The sequence below is a fragment of the Apus apus genome, chromosome 2 (genome assembly GCF_020740795.1).
Source record: "Apus apus isolate bApuApu2 chromosome 2, bApuApu2.pri.cur, whole genome shotgun sequence".
Lineage (NCBI taxonomy): Eukaryota > Metazoa > Chordata > Aves > Apodiformes > Apodidae > Apus > Apus apus.
In genome coordinates, this window is record NC_067283.1 from 56531478 (window position 1) to 56555847 (window position 24370).

Below are 24370 nucleotides of genomic sequence, written 5' to 3' on the forward strand. Positions count from 1 at the left end.
TCCTTGCTCTGTGGGGTCAACTGCAAAAGTTCAAATGACAACAGTGAGATTTTTACTGTGAGAGATAACTGAATACAGCAGCCTGAAACTGTGCCTGCTGCATGTTCTTTTATGAGTGTGTATGCAGCTCCCTAGAAAGTTCAATTTAAATTTGTGCTCCATGGTTGGAAGAAGTGAAAAATACATGCTTGAGAGCGCTTATGTGAATAAAGGGTATAGAATGTGATCCAGAAAGAAGAATTTGGCCTTGAGTATTGAGTATTCTTAAAGTGTACAGACATTAAAAGATGTGTGGGAAAGATTATGTACCATCAGATGATTGAATTGGGTGACATCAGCTAAAAAAAATCAAGAAAGAGAAATTCTAAATCATTATGTCCTAGGTCAACTGTATGTCTTCCGATTTTCATGCAGCTGTAAACATTAAAATGAGGGCTCCAGCTAGTCATCCGTTTCCTTAATGTTTTAATAGATTGTCTTGTCCATTTTGTACCTCATTTAGTCACCAAGTAAATTGAGTGTAAATGTTATATGTTGTGGTACAGCTTCTGTCTTTGCTGTAGTTTGTTTTTTTTTCATTAAGTAATGAGCAAGCTCAGCAGTTTAATAAGAACTGAGACCTGTTTTCATCATTTACTTTGTGAGAGGCAGAATTGTCCTTTTTTATTGACCTGGAGCTCTAGTGATTTACTTTTTTAATAAACAGTAAAAACATTAGAAGAGTAGATGTTTTCAAGCAGATTAAGTTCTTTGCTGTACCTGGTTTCAGAGTTCAGTTATAGACATTAATGTTCCCATTGAGATGCAATATCAAATGGCAGGTTTCACAATGAAGGATAGAATGAAATGTGTTGATGGTAGAGAGGAAGGTTTCTGACTTCTAAATCAGGAAAAAAAAAAAGAGTACAAAAAGCTGAGATTCTTTCGAATATTTCAATTATACATATATTTGTTACTAAATCTATTTGAAAATACCATAGATAGGGAATAATGAATCACAGAGAGCATTTTGCTGCTTCCAGTGTGTTGCCTTTCGGGGAAAGGCGTGACAACCTGGTTCAAGAACGGCACGGCGGCCAACCCCAGGCCGCTCGGTCCATCAGCTCGCAGACACCAATGTGGTGGATGGCAAATGGCGTTTATTAGTGTTTACCACGGTGTTTATATGAGTTAGGTCTGTGGTGTCACTTCCGTCTGCTTACATCGTGAACTAAGTGCTATTGGCTATTAGGAGAGGGGCCTTATCTTTCCGTACAGCGCGAAATCTTCCGGCCGCCGGACCCTAACTACCCACACAGTGCCAGATGCCTGAATTTTAACTTTTGCAATCATAAATGACCCTTGTGATGCTATATATATGAAAACTTCTTAAAGTATAAGAACTCATGTATTAAACTGCTTCTGTTTTGTCCATTTGGAGAATACTATTGTACTATGACGTGGAAAATCATGAAATAAAACATGATTGTTACAGCTAGAAACACTGGAGGATATTTTGGTAAAAGGGAGTAATTTTATGACCTTTCAGCTCTCATTTTATCAGTGGTGAATGCAGATGATGGTCATGTTAGTATAACTTGGAGATGGTGAAGAATACGGAGTTTAATTTGCACCTTATAGGTAAAAGGTAATGAAAAAGACTCAAGTCTTTAACTGCAGGATGCAGCAGGCTTTCAATTTTTGTTCCTAATTTGAACCTTAACTATTTGAATAAAATTATTTTAAAAATAAAGGACTGTGCATCAACAATAAGATCAATTACATTCTCAGGACAAAATACTCATGTTAAAAAGCCTTGTTTATAAAATATCGCTACCATATACAAGCAAGCTCAGAGGTTTTCTGGTTGGAAAAAAAAATAAATAACAAGAAAAACAACAACAAAAAAAAACCCCTAGAATTGCCTAGAATTAGGCAAAGAAACATGTTGCCGTGGAAGTTGCAATTTTTTTGTTGCTCAGTCTCCTACCTCCCCAATGAATAGATTTGTTCTAATAGACTGCATCTCAGACCATACATACCAATTGATTTTCTGGAACCAAAAACCAGAAAGGATTATGGAAGGAATCATTTTTATCTGAGCTGAAGATTATCTTGAATTGTAGTTTTACCTCACTTCTGTCTCATACTGTTAGTAGTCCACTATAGGAGCATAAAATTCAGTATGCTCTAATTTATAAACTATGGTTAGGATTCATAAGTTTAAGGCTGAATTGCAAAGCGTGCTTATAAACATGTTCATTGTCTCATTTATCTGCTTTATAGTATAAGCACAGCATATTTTAAAATCTTCCCATTTGCTTTTAAATGAAGTTGTCTTTTCAAGAGCTGAAGAATTAATGAAAGAAAATTTACTTGGAAATCTCACGTTACGTAAGATCTGGCCAGAAAAAAATCGGCAACCACAGTGTTAAGTGCTTGAAAAATCATCCGAGTAATTTACACCCTTAAGACTATAATTTTGTGGTGCATTTGAAGGCTTAGTCTGAGTTAATAAGTCTTAATTTCATTCAAACATTTTAGTGTTTTCTTTTGTATATGCTGTAGCTAATGCCTTGCCAGACCTCCACATTTTCTTCGAGAACTTACTTTTACTTATATGTTACAAACCAGAAGTTAAGTGTAACTCTGCAGAGCGTTGCACTGGTGTAGACAATCATCACAAAATGGTTGGTTTGGGCAACAATTAACTTGTGCAGTTTAACAGCTACTCAAATTAGAGAAAGAACCCATTTGTCCAACTGCAAAAAAGGAATGGGGACTTCTAGCCATGGTCATTAGATGACATTTCTTTATATTGTTTTCCTTTTATTTTTCTCCTGCTGTTTATTCATTTGACTTGTTGCTTTTTTTCTTATTACACATTAAATTATTACAGGCAAGAACCACAGGTTTACAGACATTTGCACAAGAATTAGCAAAATGAGTAGCAGTATACCAGAATTATAAAGACAACAGTCATAATAATAGAAAAAAAATGCCAGTGCTTTGAAATTCAGACAAAACTTTAAAAATATTGAGTGCTATTGGCATATCTTCAGTGGATAATGCACTCAAAACTTGGCAGAGCATTCTCACCACCTTAGGGATTACTTCCTCATGGATTTATTTTCAGAGTTTCTGGCAGGTATAAAAAATGTAAGAATAAGGTTTCTTGGTTTTACCCAAGAACTGAGTTTAAAATGCACTTTGACAAAACATTCTTTGTTACTTTGATACTGTATTGCCATATATACATTGTATCTAATGTAAAGAAAAGGAAGACAAAAAATCCAAATCTCATAGCAAATGTATTTTTTCTTTTTCAAGCACTGACATTGCTTAGGGTTGGATTCACAGGCAGGTAATAACAGCATTCAGATTCAGCGCAGTGAAAGTGAAGCAGGCAACAGAAACCTAAAATTAGTTTTCCTTTGCCTCATACTTCTACAGTGAGAAGAAGTGTACGTGATTGTGTGTGCAAAACACATCTGTATCTCTATTAGGTTTGGCACTTTGGTTAGGTTTTGGTGGTTTTTTGCCTCTGTGGCAGATGTACTGCCTTTTGAAAAACAGAGTAAAGACTGTTGTCGGTTTTGCTGCACGTCTCAAGCCAGGGAGTTGCCCGTGTCCTTATGGCTGGACTGTAATGCCAGAAGGCAATGTTCAGACATGGTACCTTTGGCTCTCTGCCTCATTTGAAGAAAATGTAGAAGAGGGAACAACCTTTTGACTGTTGTGCTGGGGCATGGCTGCCTCATTTTTCTGATGCAATGTCATGTAGTAATGAATGCCTTACTAACATGAGTTCAGCTAACTTATTGCCACTGAGATTTGTACTGCAAAGACTCCAGTGACAAATTTGACATGCCAGCGTGTGGTCAATATTTGGACCTACTGAAAATGTAGACAAGGGTATTTCTGAAGTCATTTCTGTGTATATAATTTATCATGAGTAATAACAAAACTAGACTTTGGGTTTGGTGTGATTTTGAGCCTTACTCTTTGCTTTATTAGGAGAAAACCTGATTTTTACTGTTAAAATTTGTAAATACTACACTGTTTATGTGCTTGTATTTGTCATAATGATATTTTAGTACCCATGACTAATAGCTTCAATGAATTAAACTACACCTGTGGAATACTTTGCCCCAGCCAGAGATGCTTTGGTGCATCTCTGATAGATGCTCAGTGCATGGTTAACACTATTTCTTATAATAGTATTAGTATGTCAGACCTAAAGTTCCTATTATGGGGCAAGAAAAAAATGCTACAAGTGAAGATCTTTCCCCTGTAAATCATTTAATCTAAACAGAAGATCTAAGCAGATGAAGCAGAGAGAATGGAGGAGAGATAATAGAGTGAGAAAATTTCTTCTAAGGTTGCTGTGGATCAGTAGTACAGAGTTTTTGTATTTGTAATCCTAGTGAAATCCTTGGTACAGTCTTTGTAAAGTCAATCATTCAGAGATCAGCAGTGATGTAAAACTGTATGCGTTAAATTTGCAATTAATAATGTTGATTCTGATTGCTGTATGGTAAGCATTTTTCCAGAAAGTACTTTGCTGATCTGCTTCGTACTGATTGGTGTTATTTTACTGTGTTTGATAGAAGGGATTTTTTAGTAAATCCAGGCAGTAGCTTTGTGGAAGTCTCAGTATTGAGTCTTTATGAATGAGCACTTCTTCATTCTTCAGCTGCTGACACTGAGAATAGTTCTATTTCTCTCATCAGAAAGGGACAAAATAGAGAAGTTCTGGACTTTGAGTCGGATTTGAGGGGTTTTTTATAATTCACTAATAAATTAATTTGGATCACCAAATAAAATATATTTACACAGATTTGATTTCCTGACCATATTTTACCAAATCCTGCATGTGGCCAAAACACAGGACAAAAGAATAGGTAAGAAGACCTGTGACTGGTGACTTATTTCCCTTTGAGATTTGGGAATGGGGTCACATTTGTCACTCAATTTCCTGTAGATATTTTTGTGGCTTCCTGACTTTATTATTTTTAAAGGAAAATTTAATGCAGTGATGCCTATAATTAATGAAATGGTTTTAATGTGGCATAAGAGACATATACTGGAATAAGGCCTAACACGTCTTCCTAGCTACCTGAAAATCATGTTATATATTTTGAAATGTTAATGATGCTATCCAGTTCATCCATATTATAGGAAATTCAGTAGGGGATAAATAAATTTGAAAATAATGAGAACTGTTCCTATTTAAATGTAATTTCAAAAAATCAGTAAATTGTCCGTTCTTTCTCCCCCCACTGTATTTAATGGATTAAGTCTCTTTTCTAAAAATGCTGGTATTTGAGTGGCTAAGGATGACAAAAAAATTGTATATTTACACTGCAATTACAGGAATGATACGGTTTACTAAGTACCATTCCACATCATGGTAATTGTCATGATATTAAATAACTGAGTGTCATCATAGAAGGAACACAAGTCATTACCACAGTTCTACATATCATAACTTAAATATAATTGCTATGTAATCTTTAGGTGATTGGATTATCATGCAGACCCTTGTGCATGCTACCAGCACAGCTATGCATAAAAAAAAGCTGCTTAATCAAAGACTGCTGTTTCTTTTTATAATTGAATTATTTTCAAAACATGGCAATTCAGGGCCAGGCTTTGAAAAAATGTGCTACTTTTACTCAGCTTTATAAAGTGTATGATATGAATTTGCCTCAATGAATAATATGAAGAACACATATGCATAGCTGCCACAGTGGCTGAGGTGCGAAAGGGATACTTGCCTCTTCATGAGCAACATTTGGTGAGTCCACAAACCAATAGAAGTTCAGTTATTGCCCGTATCAGCTCTGGATCATGTGCCTGACTGTTAAAGTAACTTTTGCAGATGTTACAAAGTGGTACCAGCTGGCCTTAGGGGAAAGATGATACACCATATAGGGGTTCCTGTAACCATCAGCAAGCAGATTTAACAGATGTTAATGGAAGAGAATCTCTGACATTGTATGTGAAATAATATTTTTTATTATATATCTTTGTTATGAAGGTTTCTTAAGCTCCAATGTCCATCTATATTCTTCCCTCTGTAGCATTTGTTCGAGGCAGTTGTATGTAACTTTGAAAAAGGATAATCTGTATAGCAAATTTGCTTTACGTGGAAGTATGGCTTTTGTGATAACTGAGTGACTTTCATGTATTTATTTTTCTATAAACAGATTTCAGGCTTTTCTAACTTATTTTCTAAAAGTAGACACAAAAATCTCAAGAAGGTATTTCTTTTATCTCTTGGCAGTTTGCAAGGCAAAAAGAAAAGCTGATACAATCTCTGTCACAATATTTTTCTACCTGTTTTCTTTTTCTTTCAAAACAAATTCCAGGAGTAAATAAATTACTTGAGTTCTGAGCATATACAAGATAACACCACCTCTGAAATCACAGCATTGCTTCTAAATACAGATTCAGAGTATGAACCAGGGTGGCCTCATTTCTGGGAGCAACATCTGCTTCTGTGCCCGAGTAAATGTATCCTCCTTGCATGCTGATAACTTGTTAATTGATTTCTTGTATCACAAATAAAACATACCATTCTGATACTTAATTTTGAGTTAATTCACATTCATGGAATTTGTTATTTGGAATAACCAGATCACACTGAGAGTTTTAGTTGCACTTAAAGCTTAATAAGTATTTATTATTTGAATGTGTATTGTAAAGTGTGGTTTCTAAAGAAAAATGGTGCATTCTGATATACATGAAATGCATATTATATACTCATAAATATGGGATATTACTGTCAATTTGTAATGCTCATGTTCTATGTAACGAATAAAATGTCTTCCTCATTTACATGGTGTTAATGATAAGGAGGTCAAGGTTTATTTCATCAAGAGTCTTTGCAAGTTTAGGATGATTTAGGGCTATGTTCAGGTTATATGGTTGTAATCTGTTTCATTGCAGATTGCAACTGCTCGCAACAAATCTGACACCCTTGGGTCCAAGTGCCTTAGTTCTTTCTCTAATCAGAATCTGCGATGAATGGAGGCTGCACGATTATTGTGCAAAGAGCATCTCTGTCTATGTGCCTCTCTTTCTTTTTCATGGCAAGAAGAGTCTAGAAGTGATGCTTCCAGTTATGTGATGCAAGTAATGGCAGGATTGGAAAGTATACATGTCATGGGTTATTCCTAGCCTGGTAATTAAGGGTGAGGGAATGCTACGGAAGACTTGCAAATACTTTGATAGAATTTGAAGAAGTAGTTGGAACTTAAAATTTAAAATTAAAGTCTTCCCTTTGACCTTCTTTCCACAGACATGGTAATGGGTCCATGTGATCCATTAAAAAGTTTATGCATTTAAAAAAAAAAATAATCTTGGTCATTGGTAAGAGCTTTCAAATCTTTCCGTGACTATTAGCCATGTGTTTGATGATAGTCAGCTTCTACTGATTCAAATATGTTAAAAAAAACCACACTAATGTGAAACCAAAATGCACTGCATATGCCTATTAATCTTTTAGAAAGGAGAGGGACAGCATCTGACATCAGAAAATTTGCTGGGCTCTTTTTGCAGGCAACTAGCAGCAAGACAAGAGGGCATGACCTGAAGTTGCGCCAGGTGAGGTTAGGTTTGATATCAGGAAACACTTCCTCATGGAGAGGGTGATCAGACATTGGAATGGACTGCCCAGGGAAGTGGTGGCGTCACTGTCCCTGGATGTGTTTAAGGAAAGGCTGGATCTGGCACTTAGTGCCATGGTCTAGCCGATGGGGTGGTGGTAGGTCATAGGCTGGACTTCATGATCTCAGAGGTCTTTTCCAGCCTCAGTAATTCTGTGATTCTGTGATAATAGTGAAAACAAGTTAGGAATTTTTAAAGGCTGCAAGGAGTCACTGAAAAAAAAGACCACAGAAGTAGGCAAAAATCAGATGTAGTTGAAGAATATATGATAAGGTGCCATCCTTAATTTCATTCAGAGGATGAAACGAGTGGTATGAATATGGTATGCCTATAAGAAATGTGAATGTTTTTTAAGAATATGGGTGAGAATTACTTTTTTCTTTTAGAAGTGAACATTTTTATTAGTTCCTTTTTAAGATCTTTGCTTAGTGACTATTAAAATTGTCAGTTGTGAATACTGAGGATGAAATGCTTGTACAAATAGTAGCTAAGTTACTGCTTAACTATTTTATAAGGGGGATTTCTTGAACAAATCTGTGTAAATTTTTAGAGATCAGTATCCGTTTACAGTCTGATACTGAGCTCCACTTAAAAGACTCAATACTCAGCAGAAGTACATCTGTTGAATGGAATCAGGTTCTGCAGCTATTTTTACTGTGGATTAACCTCCAGAAAACTGTGGCTCATTCTTTAGAGTAGAGATTAAGTCATGAAAATAAGACAACTTGAAATTTTGTAATGTCATCGTGCAACATTTATATGAATATTCGTTTGACTGTAAATGATAATGAATGCATCTCTCAATTTTCTTCCCACATTTTGAATAAAATCAAACCTGGAACAAAAATTATCCAAAATTAGAGAACTTTTGTTTTTTCTTCTCAAAATTAGTTGAGATAACAAGTTACCAAGTTTTCCATAGAAAACTGAATTAGACAAGATAATGCATACATACAGTTTAAGGAATCTGTTAAACTTGGTAGGCAATTTCTTTGGGTCCATGTTTTACCGTTTACAGTCTTTTATGTCCTGTGGATTGAATTTGTGTTCTGCCTGGTTCCTACTTTTTATAGTTTTTAATTATGGTCAAGAGAAAATGTGTTTACAATGCATATCACACTTGAACATTTTTTATTCTGTTCAGGTACAATCTACATATGTCATGTCTGTTTTTTCAGTGGTCACAAGAATATATAATCACTCAACAATATTATTTGATTTTTCCTTTAGGGGCTGATGTTATCAATTTTGATGGCCATGTAGTGTTACCATACAGATTCAGGAACAAGAAAATGAAAACATTGAAAGATGTCATCTCTCTGAAATTTAAGACCTCTGAAAGCGAAGGTGTAATCTTCCATGGAGAAGGACAGCAAGGAGATTATATCACCTTGGAACTGAAGAAAGCCAAACTTGTTCTAAATTTAAATTTAGGTATGCTTTGATTGTGTACTTTTGTGTGCTTTTAATTCTCCCATGAAAGCTTTAAGTAAAATATTACATCCTTTTTCCCTAGAATGTGGTAAGCCACATCATTTAATCAGATAACTCGGTGGAAATCTTCATTCCCTTTCTTCCTTTTTTTCTATTTAATGCCTTCCTTTTTACTCTGTGTGAGATACCATCAAAATAAGATTGTACAGAAAAACAGGTTCAGCAATATATTAATTAGAAATGTGCCACAAACAAAAAAAGCCTCGCTAGAATCTTATTTGGCCTTAGCTGTGTCTTTTTGTGAGAAAAGGACACTGTCATGAGTGCTACAGGAATTGCAGCTAAAAATGCATCAATCTGGGATGCCACAGGACACATTAAGTTTAGGGTCAGCAGCCTTTCTAGAATCTGAGAAGTAGGACTAGGAACAGAAAGAAGACACATCAGTTTATCAGGCAGTTTTATGATGGAATTCTGTATATATGATGCCAGTTCCAGCTGCCTTTTTCCCTCCCAGAGAAAGACTGCAGGCTGGATTTTTAAAGTGATTAGAAAAAAAACACATTTGTCTGGTTTCAGGTATTTTTTCTCCTTCAAACAAAAGAGTTTTAGAAAAGCTCATGTAGCTTTCTGTTTCGGGTGGGCATGGCAGGGTTTTGGTAGCAGTGGAGTGGCTGCAGGGATGGCTCCTGTGAGAAGTTGCTCCAAAATCAGGACCTGCCTCTGGCCAAGGCTGACCCCATCAGCCGTGGTGGATGTGCCTTTGCAATTAACACATTAAAGAGGGGGGAAACTAAACAGCTACTGGACCTCAGGGCAGAGGAGAGGATGAGGTGAGAGTGGTGCTGGAACAGTCCATGGTCAGAGGGCAGACTGTCCCCCTACAGCCCATGGAGAAGCACAGTGGAGCAGCCCCTGAAGTGAAGCAGATGTAGACCTGCAGCTGTGGAGGACCCCGCCCCAGAGTATGTGACTGTTCCTGAAGCAAGCTATGACTCTGTGGGAAGCCCGTGCTGGAGCAGCCTGTTTTGGAGGGAGTGCACCTTGTGGGAGGGACTTATGTCAGAGGAGTTAATAAAAGACTCTATCTGTGGAGGGACCCCACAATGGATCAGGTCAAGACTGTGTGGAGTCTGAGATTGGATATTGGGAAAGGTTTATTTACTGAAAGAGTGGTCAAGTGTTAGAACAGCCTACTTAGGGAAGTGATGGAGTCACTATCCCTGGAGGTGTTCAGAAAACATGTAGACACGGAACTTTGGGACATGGTTTAGTGGGCATGGTGGTATTTCATTGACAGTTGGACTTGGAGCTCTTTTCCAGCCTCAATGATTCTGAGTCCTCAGAAAGCAACGTGTGATGGAACCAACAGCAAAACCCATTCCCTGTCTCCCTTTGTGGCTGGAGGGGAGGAGGTAGAGAAATTGTGAACAAAGTAATTTGGATCTGGGAAGATGGAGCTTTAACCCACAAGCTGCTAGTTGGATTTTCTCCTCCCCATCCCATAGTGTGGGGAGAGTGAGTAAGTGGATGCGTGGTTCTTTGCTGCCATCTGGGCCTGAACCGCAACACTTTCCTTAGTTCTCCTACAGATCTGTGAAGAGTAAATTATTCTGTCTTATTTACATTGAATAGTAGTTATTTCCACTTACATTTTTCCTGTTGTTTTCTAAAGTTCAACATGAACAGATGAGGGGAAGAAAAGCACATCTTCCTATGGCAGCTATCTATTTTTAACAATTTTAATTGCAGTACTAATGCATTCATTTCCAGTTTCTCCATTTTATTCAGATCAATCTGTCTATATGAACTATTACAACTTCCATATATGTGCTTGGTGGGATCTTCTTAAATCACTAGGCTGGTAAGTAGGAATAGGCTCTGTGACAAACACACTTAATAAACAGAAGTAATGGTTTAAGGTGTTATTCTTCTTCTGCCTGAGAGTATTGTCTTTGCACCAGAGTCAGTGTAAAAGGATGTTCAGTTTGCCTGGTGAAATCTAGTGGCCCAGTTTCAAACACTGGGTGAGGTTGGGTAGCATGGGGAAATGGAGGTGGATTTAGGCTTCACTTTGCACTGGATTTGACTTTGCATTGAAGAAAGTGAGGGAAATAGACATGCATGGAATTTTTAATTTATTTTTTTTTTAAATCAACAACTATTGAAGGATCAGTGGTCTTCAGCAAAAAGGCAGTATGGTCACTTGTAGGGAAGCAATGTCTTAAGCCATGGAAGTGTGATTTGCCAGAATGTGTTATCAACATGCACAAACCGTAGTGTCTGAGTTGCAGGCATGCTTGGTAGTAAGAAATTCTCATCTCCAGAAATGCTTTAGGTTCTCATGTATTCAGAACATGGAAGACTGCACTGAATTATTGGGCAGTGCAGCAATTTTTTAAACTTAAAGCTGAATTAGTAATTTGCTGCTTCAGTTAAGATCCACACCGTCAACCTTTGCTGGCCTAGCTATGGCAGTCAGATTGCAATGAGATGTGATCTCTGGTTAGAATAACTGCACTGGCAAAAGCCCCTGGAAAACACAGCAGTGAATTGCAAAACTGTACTCCTGCCTAGTATTTTGACTTTCAGAATAGGAAGGTTGCTGCAGGAGGAAAGACCAAAATAAACTCTGTAAGAAGACATTTTTTGCTGCTGTTAGCTCTGTCCGCATTGAGCCCTTCCCATCTTTGCTTCCTGGTGGACTAACTTCCTCCTCCTTACTGTGTGTCTGGTATGATTCAGGTGAAATAGTAACAGATCAAAAGGAAAATGTTTGCTTGACTGGTAGGAGGTGAGAACTGCTATTGTTTCTGTTCTCATCTTAGGCAGCAACCAACTTGGCTCTATTTATGGCCACACATCTGTGATGACAGGCAGCCTCTTGGATGATCACCACTGGCACTCCATCATCATAGAGCGCCATGGGAGAAACATCAATCTCACCCTGGACAGACACATGCAGCACTTCAGAACCAATGGAGAATTTGATTACCTGGACCTGGATTATGAGGTAGACAATGAAACTTCCTTGTTTCTGTTCAAATTGGCTTTATAAAGATAAGTCCAATCAGAAGAAAAAAGAAAACTAATATAATTTAAGATGTTTGGCACTTTTTTGTACATGTTTTAAGTATTTTTTCCCTTACGTTTCCTGAATTTTTTTTCCTAACACTGTTCTGTCTCAAGTATATATTAAATTTATTTTCATTAATCAACCAGATCCCATCTGGTACAAGTTATCTGAGCCTTTTGTTTTAAAATAGGAGGTCTGTGTTATTCAGCAAACTAAGCATATGCTACGTTTAAAATCTCTAAAAGCAGCTGGTGCTGTAAGCAGAATAAAGGAAAGAAAAATCATACAATTTATTATTCCTTTCAAGTGATAATTATGCACTTGAATAAAAAAAATAGTCTGTGGTGACAGACATTTTACTAAATATGGATCTTGATCGTTTCTAGGTAGTCTTTGGTAGATAGGCACTTGTATTTTCTCAAGTATGCCATCAATAAATTGTTTTTATAAAAAATCAATAAAGAGTTAGGAAAGTTCTAAGAAAACTTTGGTTTAACCAGCAGGTTAATGCACACAAATGTTTATAGTAATTAAATGTCGATTTGTTGTTTGATTACACTCTGGCTTCTGCGATTATGAACTTACTAATTTCCTCTAAATTGTTTTATGAACTTCAGCATGTTTGTTATTACAAATTTGTATAATAATTTTCTTGCTCTCTTTACTGTTTCTAATGAGAATTAATGTGGTTGGCTGAGCTAAATACATGTATTTCCATCCTTACAACATTTTAAGTAATGAGAGGGAATCAAAAATACGTAATTCAGAAAAGTTAAAATTGTGTATTGAAGTTTTTGCAAACTATTTTTTGATCAAGAATATTATATGAATGTTTGAAAAAATTACATATGTAAATGTCACTGAATGTTACTGGGAGACAGCCAGTGTCCACTTCTCATGTAAATTCAAGCTTTGTTAACACCCAGGGCTCACTTTGCATGGAGATCACCAGATGAAGTCGTACAGACTTTGATCCTGGCCTTTATCTCAGGATCTCTGGCTGTGGAACCTTTGCTTCTTCACAAGTCACCACAGTCTGGCCATGGAGCCATTAAGCACGTGGGTTTGACAAGGACAAATCCCTGCCAGCCAGTGAGCCAGGCCTGCCCCCCCTACCAGACAAAAGTTAGTGAACTTGTCAGGTCCAAGCCCTTATGCTCTCGCACCCCTCTGCACAGGTCCATCCAAGAAAGTTAAAGCAAAATGCAAGATCTGTTTTCCCACACTTCTCTAGAGTCAAGTCATGTCAATTTATAATACCTGAGGATATGTCCTGCAAAATGCTGGGTCATAGCTGGTCATGTGCTATTTATAATATTTTTTTTTTTTCAGATGTATAGCTTTAGTTCTTACGTGCCAAGTTAATGCCTCCTCTTTGGGATAAAAAGGGATATCCTACATGCTTTTAGAATGGAAAACGTTTCTCTAGAGCTGTGTTTTCCTACTCTTGTTAATAACAGATGGAATTAACAATGAACTATATTTGAAAGTTTGGCTCTGCCAACTGTCGGTAGCAGACTACAAGCAGACATTTTTGTGAGCATTCACGGGACAGGAAGGCTAGGTGCTATTACTATTTGTTACATCATCTATTGGATATAAATACTTAACATAGATTGCAGCAACTAATCTCATAAGTCCCTTATTCTTCACATTTGGGCTGCAAAATATTAATTGAAGTTTGTAGCATTTATTCACTTTCAAACATTTCAGAAAAGATCTTGAGCAGCGGAGACCTGCATAGTCTCTGCAAAGTGACAGAGAGAGACTTCATAAAAGATGAACATATTTAGTTTGTAAACTTCCCTTTTTGTCAGTAGAGATTCTGGATGACCCAGTGTTTTAGAGTAATGACATACAGCCTTAAGAGGAAAACAATTCCTGTTTAATCTTGTTGACTGCATCTTTGTGGTGGTTGTCTTCATCTTCTCTGTGGAGCTGATTTGGCTTGCTAAATCACATGGTAACTCCTCGTTGAATGCAATGACTACATGATCAAAACATATTCTCAGTAGTGGAAGGTGCTTCTGTATAACAGGGAATAGCATCTTAAACTATGTGATTCTATAAAATTCTTCTGGATAGAGTAGATATATAAGCATAAAAGGAAACAAATGTGTCATATTGGAGCCCACAGCTGTTGTGTTGTAGTCTGTGCACACAGGTAAGGCTGAGTGAGTTCTTCAAATCATATTATCTGGCAAATTTCATATCTGCTCTTCTTTAGAAAAATACTAGGATGGACATTTATTCCCAATTCTTTGTTTGAAATTTGTATTTTTCAGTAGCAATCAGAAGAGCAGTCCATATGTGAACAACTGTGATGTGTGTCTGCTTACTATTTTGACAATTGTAATAATACTTGAGATTTACTACCATAAATATTTGCAATCACAAACTGATAACAGGTGCATTTTTTTCTGCTTTTGAAGTGCTTATTTGATACTTCCTTTTTCTGTAAGCAGTATTGCCAGCACTCTCATTCATGTTTCAGTGTTCTAAGAAAGTAAATACATATAGAGTGAGTTTGTTTGAAAGTCTTTGCCCTCCCACAATTATCTGCCTTTTTCTGTTTCATTCAAAGATAACCTTTGGAGGCATGCCTTTTTCTGGGAAGCCAAGTTCAAACAGTAGGAAAAATTTCAAAGGCTGCATGGAGAGCATCAACTACAATGGCAATAATATCACTGACCTTGCCAAGAGGAAGAAATTGGAGCCTTCTAATGTGGTAAGAGCATAATTTAATGGTCATCTACATTTCTCCTTCTCTTGAAGGAGGTTAGAAAGTTTGTCAATGTGTGTAGTTAGTATGCTTGTGCTATCCTAGAATGCTAGAGAACATAAAACAAATTTGATCACATACTGAAAGATCTTACTGTATGTACCTTTGCAACCTCTTTTTATTATTATATCTGAACATTTTACTTCCCTTTTCATCTTGCCAAAATTAACCTTCAGTATCAGTCAACTACTTTTTAAAAGAAATTCAGCTGAACCAGTAAGTACTTCTTTCCTTTCCTCGTAAATTATAGTAGTCCAAAATCAGTGTAGACAAGATTTATTATTAAATCAATTGCAGCTTTCTTGTGGCTTTAAATCATGGTATCTTCCATGCCTGCAGAGCCAGCTGGATTGCTGATTAAGAAAGAATGTACTTTAATTACTGTGTTTTTAAGGCACTAAATGTTCCAGAAATTGTTCGATTACATACAAAGGCAATATGGGTAGGAAATAAATGTATTATTGCCACAAGTTTAAGATGGTCTGAATAAGTAATTCAAGGCTTTCTTCTGTATAAGCCTTACAGCATTCATAAAGTCCTGCTAACAACATACATGATTCCACTATTGCTTTTCTCTTTGTGTAATAAATATTAAAGATCTACATACGTGGGGATGATGAAGTTTAGAGGACTGATTACCATTTGATTACTCCTTGGATAGTAATACTGAAGTTTCATGTAATTGTATGAACAATATGGCTAAATGGTCAAGGTGATACGAAGGATAATTTTGAACACGTTATGTTTGCCTATACAAGCTTAGTAACACAGCCTGATTTTTAAAACCTTTTCTGTATATTGATTTCTTAAGTACTGTCAAAAGCAAAGAACATGATATATATGCCATGGTGGAAGACTGCACTTAAAGAATTTATTTGACCCAGTCACATGAACTCCAGAATCTTTGACTTTTTTTTCCAGTATTGCGTATGACTTCCTGCCTGCAGTACATTTTACGCTTCCAATGTAACCATGATATTCAAAGACTGATGTCTAATTTAGAAAATGATGTTTGTAGAAGAGCAATCCTTCCATTTTACACAGTCGAGTCTACTGCAACTTTGTAGGACATATCCTTAAATCCTCTTTGGGAACAGAGGTGTTACTTTAAAAGTTTCTGTAGTACAACTTTTCAAAATGTGGCGTAGCTAGCAGGCCTGTAAAGTCTTCCACAGCTGCATAATCAGAGTCCACTGGCATCAAATCCACTGGCAGCAAATTCCAAGCCCACTGGCCAAGTTCACCCCTCCTGGCACTTTCAGGGAATGTTCCACCACGTTCCTCCATGAGTGCAGGGGGACAGCTGCCATCTCGCCATGGGTTGCAGGGAAACTTCTGCTTGGGCACCGCACAGCTTTCTGTTTGTTTTGGTTTGGTTTTGTTTGTTTGATTTTTGTTTGTTTGTTTTTTGTTTGTTTTGTTTTTCTTTAAGTGCTCCCTCTACTCAGCTCTTGTCTCAGTTCTTGTCTCAGTTCTTTCATATGTTCGCTGAGGTGCCCCTATTGTCCCTCTAATGGCTCCTTGGCTGGGTTTGGAGCAGGGGGAGCTTCTCAGCTTCTTACCAGAGCCACCCCTGGGGCCCTTCCCCTGCTACGAAAAAACACACCAAAACCATTTAGATTTTGTGGCCAGTGGATTTGTTGCCAGTGGACTCTGATTATGCAGCTGTGGAAGACCCCAGTGCCAGGGGAGGTGACTGTTCCCGAAGCAGCCCCTGACTCTGTGGGAAGCCCAGGCTGGAGCAGCTCCGGACCTCGTGGGAAGGACTCATGTTGGAGAGGTTGGTGGAGGGCTGTGTCCCATGGGAGGAAGCAGGGAAGGACTGTAAGGTATCCTTCTTCCTGAGGAGGAAGGAGCAGCAGGATACACCAGCCTGTGAACTGACTCCAAACCCTCCAAACCAAACCCTGTCCCCCTGTGCCGCTGGGGGGAAGGAGAGAGAGAAACCGGGAACAAAGGGATTTGGGCCCAGGAAGAGGGGAGTGGTGGTGGTAACATATGCAAGCCCTGCTCTGTGTATTGTCTCTACCCTGTGTGTGTTTGATTAGTGTGAAATTAAATTATGATTTTTCCCCAAGTTGAGTCTGTTTTTCCCGAGACCTTAATCGGTGAAGAACCCTCCTTGTCCTTTGTCTCGACCCATGAGCTTTGTCCTCCTCATCCCAGAATGTGTGTGGGGGGGAGTTGAGAGAGCGGCCACGGGGCTGTTTCTTTGTTGTTTTATTAGGCCCAAACCAGGACACAGAGAAACATCAACAACATTACGATGGTAACAATAACAATAATATCCATAGCATATATTTACATGCAACCTGCATGCATTAATCACAGTAGTCTCTAGGTTGAATGAAACCTTGAACCTAGAATACTTCTCTAGAGGTAACTATGAGTTCGGTGGAATCTTCCGATTTTGCTTATGCTTTTGCTTTTTGTCTGTTTGTTCTTTACTTAGGGGAATTTAAGTTTTTCTTGTGTGGAGCCACATACGGTGCCTGTCTTTTTCAATGCCACCAGTTACCTTGAGGTTCCTGGTCGCCCAAGCCAGGATCTGTTTTCAGTCAGCTTCCTTTTCCGAACCTGGAACCCCAGTGGACTTCTTGTCTTCAGCAACTTTGCAGATGACCTGGGGAATGTTGAGATTGATATAAATGAGGGCAAAGTCAGCGTTCATATCAATGTCACTCAAGTGAAGAAGAACCGAATAGACATCTCATCAGGTAAGTTGGTTTTTTTGATTGGTATAATTTTTGTTGCTTAAAAGCATGATAGATCTAAAAATCAGAACAATTGCTTACAAATTTAAAATTTAAATGTTAACCAGAATAAATCCTTTATTTTATGTTTCATTGAGTAAATGGTAGAAGAATATTGAAACAGCTGTTAGATTAAAAATGTTACAAATATTCTTACTCTGTCATGAAACCCTGAAAACATTTCACCCTTTATCTGTGAGGCAGCATTGCTTCTATTTTTCCTATTCTTCCATCTGTCTTGCAGTCTTCTCTGCAAAAATATTTGGTTTCAAAACGGGAGGATACTCCCTTTTTTTTAATAACCTAATAATTGGGAAGCTCTCATTAAAAAAAAAAAAAAAAAAAAGCCATTTGTTTTAACCACAAAGCAGGCATGAAAAAAACTGTGGCATTCCTATGTATTCTGTAGAGTGATGCTGTAGAAGTACCAGAGCTTTCAGTATGTAACTGAGGAGATTTTGGAAAATACTGGGTAAAAGGTACAGGATTATGTTTATTTCTGGAAGAAAGTGTGTGTATTGGTGTCAACTGATCACTCTTATCAAATTCCTTGATATTCCACTTTGATAAATGATACTTTCAGTCTAGATACTTGATGGGCATTTTTGCATCAGCTGTAGCAAATACAGTGTTAGCTACATCATGTCAGTTAACACTTTTCCCAGCAAAGTCGTGACTTCATCATAGGTTGGAAAATACATGTTGCTTGCATATGGATCTAAGTCCATGTTAAAAAAACTCCCAATGACTGTTTAAGTAGCTTATATGGCAACCTAGTTTCTTAGCAAAAAAAGGGATGTCCTTTTTGCCTGAAATAATCTGTGGTTACTATTTTTTCTTAACTTCCTGGGGGAACTTCATTGACACGGTTGACCTACTGTTATAGCTCTGAATTACTTACTGTGTTTTATGTCTACTTTCCTATTTGATTTCTATATAAAAATATTTTGTCTATGTAGTCATATAAATAGGGTCTTGAGGACATGTAAGGAAATGAAAGAAAAAGCCTTTTTAAATGAGAATACATAAACTAAGTAAGAAAGTAGCATTTCATTTGGCAAGTGGACATTTTTGTGAGGGTTGTGTTTGGGTTTTTTTCACCTCATTAATAAAATAGAAATGAGTTTGACATTGCATTAATTATTGTAAAGCTAGAACTGAATAAAGTATGAATAATAACACCTTTAAATAAAATTTTACCTGTTTGGTAAAATGTTTTTTTTAAATTAAAATATCTGATGTCTCCTTCCATCATGATGATTTTTTTTTAGCATAAAAAAATAATTATCATAGGTTACAAGTTAGCATTTCATTGCCTTTATTCTAGAAAAACACTCATGAGAGAATAAGTAATGTTTTGGTAATACAGCAGGGTCTTAAACAAAAAAGTTTTGTTACGATGCTAGTGCATCATCATCAGAAAACACATGGAATCACCTTCATATTTTCTTCCTTAACTCTGCCTACAATAAGTCCCAGTTTACCAAGGGGCGTGGTACCCATGATAATTCTTCATGAACTTCCTTGAGTCTTTTTGGTCCAAGGAAGATGTCATTGCTTATTAGCCAAATATTAGAAAAAAATAAAAAATTCATCAATTTGTCACTAATTTTGCTCACTGTATACCTTGATACAAAACCATTTTCAGAGTCCATTACACTTATATTCTGGTAAGTAAACACATATGAAAACTTATAATTTGCTTATCTGCTTTCTCCAGACCTTCACCCACAACAAAAAAAAAATCCCAAACTATTGTGGTGTAAAACTGGAGTATTCAGATTCTGAATTTCTTCTGAAATATTCTGAATTGAATATTCTTCAGAATAAATCTTTTCAGTCTGTATGATCAGTTTGTATAATAGCCCAAGTATCCTATACAGCCATTCATTTTTATAGCGATGATGTTGTTCTTAATCTCTTTAAAATCCAGCATCTGCATACTGCAGTTTGAGCATCCTAAGGAATGAGTAGTTTTATTTGTCATTGCAGTTTGTACCAAAAGATTAATTTGCATTTGATGGACTTTTTATATTTACATAGTGAACCTTGCAGATCTTTGATTTATTTTAATACTTTGTTGCTACTTTTGTTGAAACAGGCTTTTCAGTGTCTGTGAAATGAATTGTGTGTATGCGGACATAAGAGAACATAATGTGGCATCTGCCAGGGAAGGCTGCAGAATGAATGTTGCTCTTGCACAGCAAACTTCACAGCGACCTTCTTGTTCCCTTCTTGTGCATGGAGTTAACAGATGTCAGCATATAAACCTGCTGGGTTTACGTAGGAGTCAAAGTGGTCTGCTTCTGGCACAAGCATTTCTTACTGTTGTGATCCTGTAGCAATACGATGCACACTTTTCACTGATTATTTTGAACAGCTGGCAAAGCAGAATGTAATGAAGTGTGCAGCCTTCTATCTAGCTGCATGTGTAAGGCATGAATTATTAGACTCCTACCTACTGGGAGGTACACACCCTGTTATCAAAAAGAATTAGCCTCATTAAAACAACAGTCTAGATGCAGGTGTCTTTTGTATATCATAACTTTGCTGTACTTATGCCTGTCACTTGTAACAGTGTTTTTTCCCTGGAGAAAGCTATAGGCTCTGAAGTCCTTATTCTATACACCTCTCATAATTTACTAACTGAATTTCATTAGCACCTTTGAATGTCAGCTTTCCATGCTAACGTGGATGCATAGGCAGTTCATTCTGGGGCATAGTCTAACTGGCTGTAGAAACAGTAGTTGACCTGACTGGCAGGAATTATATAAGAGGAATGTGTGCTGATGTGCAGGTGGCAGAGTATATTTCCTCTGCACTAAAGATATTGGTGTTGAACAGAGTTCTTGTTTGTCTGTTTTTCAGTGTCACAATATTCCTTAAACACATTAAAGCTGCATGCACAGAGCTATAACTTAGCATGTGTAAAGTTCAGATAAACAGAAGAGTCTGACCTTACAATGCATCAAATATAGTTAAATTCCCATCTTTCTTGTTGATGGCTGGGCAAAGCAAACCTCTTTATTGAACTACTTTATTAAGTGCTTTGGGATGCCTGGGAGGTTTCAGACAGTACGTGAAAAAAGGTTCTCATGTTGACTTGATGGATCTTTCATACCTAATTCTTTTGAACATTTTGTTTCAGGAGAGAAAAACAGCTGTTGTTTTAAATATTTTGATGATACTTTACAAAAATAAAAATGAAATAATGCAGGGGCAGTTAAAGGAGCTGCACTTCTTGTCTTATATAATTAATAGACCTGTGTTTTCTACTTGCCTATACAGTCAGTAAGGTGAATTGTTTACAGGACATTGTAAAAAGTTTTGTAGACAGCTGCAAGGTTTAGAGGTAAAAACATAAAATAACCGTGACTGTTAAGAGTGCAAACTATTACTAACCAGAGAAATCAGAAATAGGTTTAGACTTGATTTTCTATGCCAATTATTTCTAGTTTTTCTATTTTATATAGTGAATGAAGGGATACAATACTCATAAGGTATTCACTTTCAAACCATCTGATTAAAGCATTAATATGTATCTGTATAATGACATTTTCATAGTTATTCCATATGTGCTGAAAAGAATCAGGGATGAGTATTGTAGTCTGGTATGTATTATGTTCACATTTCTAGTAAAAGGCAGCAGAATTTGTGCTGACCTGACAAAGCAGAATCTCGGGTTTTACTTGACCTGGCTGTAGCTTGTTTAACAACGGCCCAACAACTAGTCCCCGGCCTTCAGCTCAGTGAATGGTAGATGCAATAAAGAGCTGGTAAAAAACAGCAGTATTTTTAGCTGTATCAGTAGGGTGTACACTCCTTTGCCAACAGCACAATTTTTAGTATAACAGAATATTTTACCTTAACTGCAGTTTAATTTTGTATGTATGTTTGTAGTACATATGAAAGGGACAAAGGGACAAAGACGGTTAGTCCCTTTGGTTATACTTACTGTCTGATTTTGCTTACAAAGTGATTTTTTTTTTCCTTTTTTTATGATCTTGCCAGTTGTTCCTTCAACACAGCTCTCTAAACAGTAAAAAAATGCCTTCTCTTCCCTGCCCAGCATTCTGTTAAGTGCCCACTAAGCACTGTTTAGCTGCGAACAGACCAGCAAAGCTGTCATACAAAGTCAGTGGCCTTGATTTTGCTTTTTCTTACGTTAATCTTATTTAGACACTACCAGCATTTGATTGATGAGAGCTATATTAATAAACTCGCTGTTAGTAAGAGGAAAATCAGGTCCACTGAGAGCTGGAATAAAGATTTAATTAGAAGGAATAAGTTACTGACTGTGCAGAATTACATGGGTGAAATAATAAAAACTTGTGTGTAAATCAGGAGTTAAACATCCTATTGACTTTTTCTCTGCAGAGTAAACAGTGATTAATATGTTCACCATTGTGTATGTCCCAGCATAGGGATTAATAACAAGAGAGAATATTAGAAAACAGTCAAGTGACTTATCTTTACTGCTCCATATAGTTTTGGAGTAAATACCATTAGCCATTCTATGATTCTATGAAATTCTGCTTTTGGCAGATTTGGGATTCAGGCAAACTTCCTGGAAACTGCTGAGTTTACCCAAGGAATTTATGGAAGCAATGCTAGGCTGAGAAAATGGAAGAAAGAAGTGTCTTGTTTTCTGTAAGAATTTTTTAAAAGCAGATTTTCTGTGTAGTTTTGCATACCAAAGGATATTGATATTCTACTACAGTTTTTAAAGTAATGTAATTTTAGTATAAGCTACCTTTTTACCGTGAAAACATATAAAAAATTGTGAATTTGAAACTAGGAGAAAAAATTGTCAATGAAGTTTTATGTATTTATAAGCTTTAACAAGTGAATGTCTTCTTTCTTGAGCATGGAAACCAACAACTGGAAGATGTCTTACTCCCCCATCTCTATTTGCCAGAAAAACTGTTACAAAACTTTTCCCAAAGCCACATACAAATGCTGATCAGTTCAGGGTTAAGCCACAGCCTGTGTCTCAGTTGCCTCCTTTTCTTCCACTTAATTGTATCTACCTGCTTCAGCAACTTAATCCAGATTCTTTCCTAATGAAACCAAAGTTTTCTGAAGCTTTCAGAATGGAGAAAACTTGGTAATCCATTAACAAACATGACGAATGTTGCTTTGCTCAAAGTAGCAACACTCCAAATAACATTCCTGAGGAATCACTAATGGCTCTCCAATGCTTTTAACAGCAAATTCCAAATCTCTATTTTAATACAGAAAACAACTTTTCTGCCTCTTGAGAAAAGGCGACATTTTTGTGGTGGCATATTCTAAAATAATATCTGGATTTGTCCTCTGTTTACTTTCTCACTTATCTTTTCACAGACAGCTCTGACCTTTCTTATCTAAACATTCTCTGCTCAACTGAAATACTAAAGGGTCTATGAAGACCCCTTGGATTTATCCCACAATACAAATGATAAATCTCTGAAAAAGGACATCTCCTTTGGCCTGTAATATCTTAATACAGAAGTTTTCAGAGTGTCCAGAATCTTCTGCCATTAAATTGAATTAATCGGCTTGGAGCTCCTTTTTTCCTTTTCCAACTCTCCTCGTTAACATGTTGTTCTGTATATTAGCTGCTGCTCAAGGCTCTCTTCAGTTCCTCCTGTCAACCATAAACTTATTAAAACTTGGGATATGAATACCTTTTGTCATATTTATCCGTAATAAATAAATCAGACTTCTCCCTGTGGAATCTCTCTGGGAAGCTTTCCACCCTTCTTTCTTTCTGCTATATGTCAAGTCATCAGAATTGCAGTTCATTTATATTTTAGACCTTAGGTTAAAATAACATCCTTCAGGTAATAAAATGTCTGTGTCTGACAGATCTAAAGTGGTACTCTTCCAGTGACAATTCCCAGGAGCGTTTTATGTGAGAATCGAGAAGTATTTTTGCCGCTATTGCTAAATGAAGGTTTAAATAGGGAATGCGTAACACAGAGCCAAAGTGCACTTCTGATGGGAAGATAACATTTCCCACCAGATCTTGTCCAAATTACTGATCCTAAGTTATACAGTGAATATTAGTAAGTGGAGGCAGATACCGGTGAGGTGCTTGTCAGCATGGTCGAGATGAGAGACTCAAATTGTGTCCACAAAAGACAACATAATGACTTAGCATCAGAGTAGTCTGAATATTAGAAAATTCTTTTCTTCCCAGATAGCCAGTTTTGTCTCTCTCTTTCTCCATGTATGTTTATTTTTGGCTAAGGACTTTAAGCAGAGAATGCAGCGATATCATTAGGTATTTATGTTTTTTAATTTAACATAACTGAGAAGCAAACATGCTTGTAGTAGTTATTATTCTTTCTTTATCATGTTTTTCTTGTAGTCTGGTTTTGAATCTCAGTACAGTAGACTCACAAATTAGTCAGAGCAAGAAACAGAGCTGTGGATTGCAGGTATTTTATATAAGAAAACTGATGAGTTTAATTCAAGGTTTTGAGAGTTCTGCTTCATTGGTCATTAATTTTCACTGGAGAATTGCCTACCAAATACAAGTTACGCATTCTAAAACATAGATAGTAGCAGTTTTGGATACTTGACTTAAGAGTAATGTAACTGAGTTGGTTTCACTGGTACCTTGCAAGCATGGAGGAACCTGAGAATCGAGGAATCAGGCTGGTTTTGACAGGCCTCCTAGACTTA

The 24370-nt window shown here is 36.9% G+C and overlaps 1 protein-coding gene across 1 annotated transcript in view; it reads left to right on the forward strand.

The window, feature by feature from the left end:
* CNTNAP2 (contactin associated protein 2) overlaps window positions 1-24370 on the forward strand; it is a 1111126-nt gene that overhangs the window by 516414 nt on the left and 570342 nt on the right. The window contains exons 5-8 of the mRNA XM_051611595.1: window positions 8884-9087; window positions 11916-12100; window positions 14748-14891; window positions 17398-17662. Of these exons, the coding sequence (XP_051467555.1) occupies window positions 8884-9087; window positions 11916-12100; window positions 14748-14891; window positions 17398-17662 (798 nt within the window). The remainder of the gene's footprint in view (window positions 1-8883; window positions 9088-11915; window positions 12101-14747; window positions 14892-17397; window positions 17663-24370) is intronic.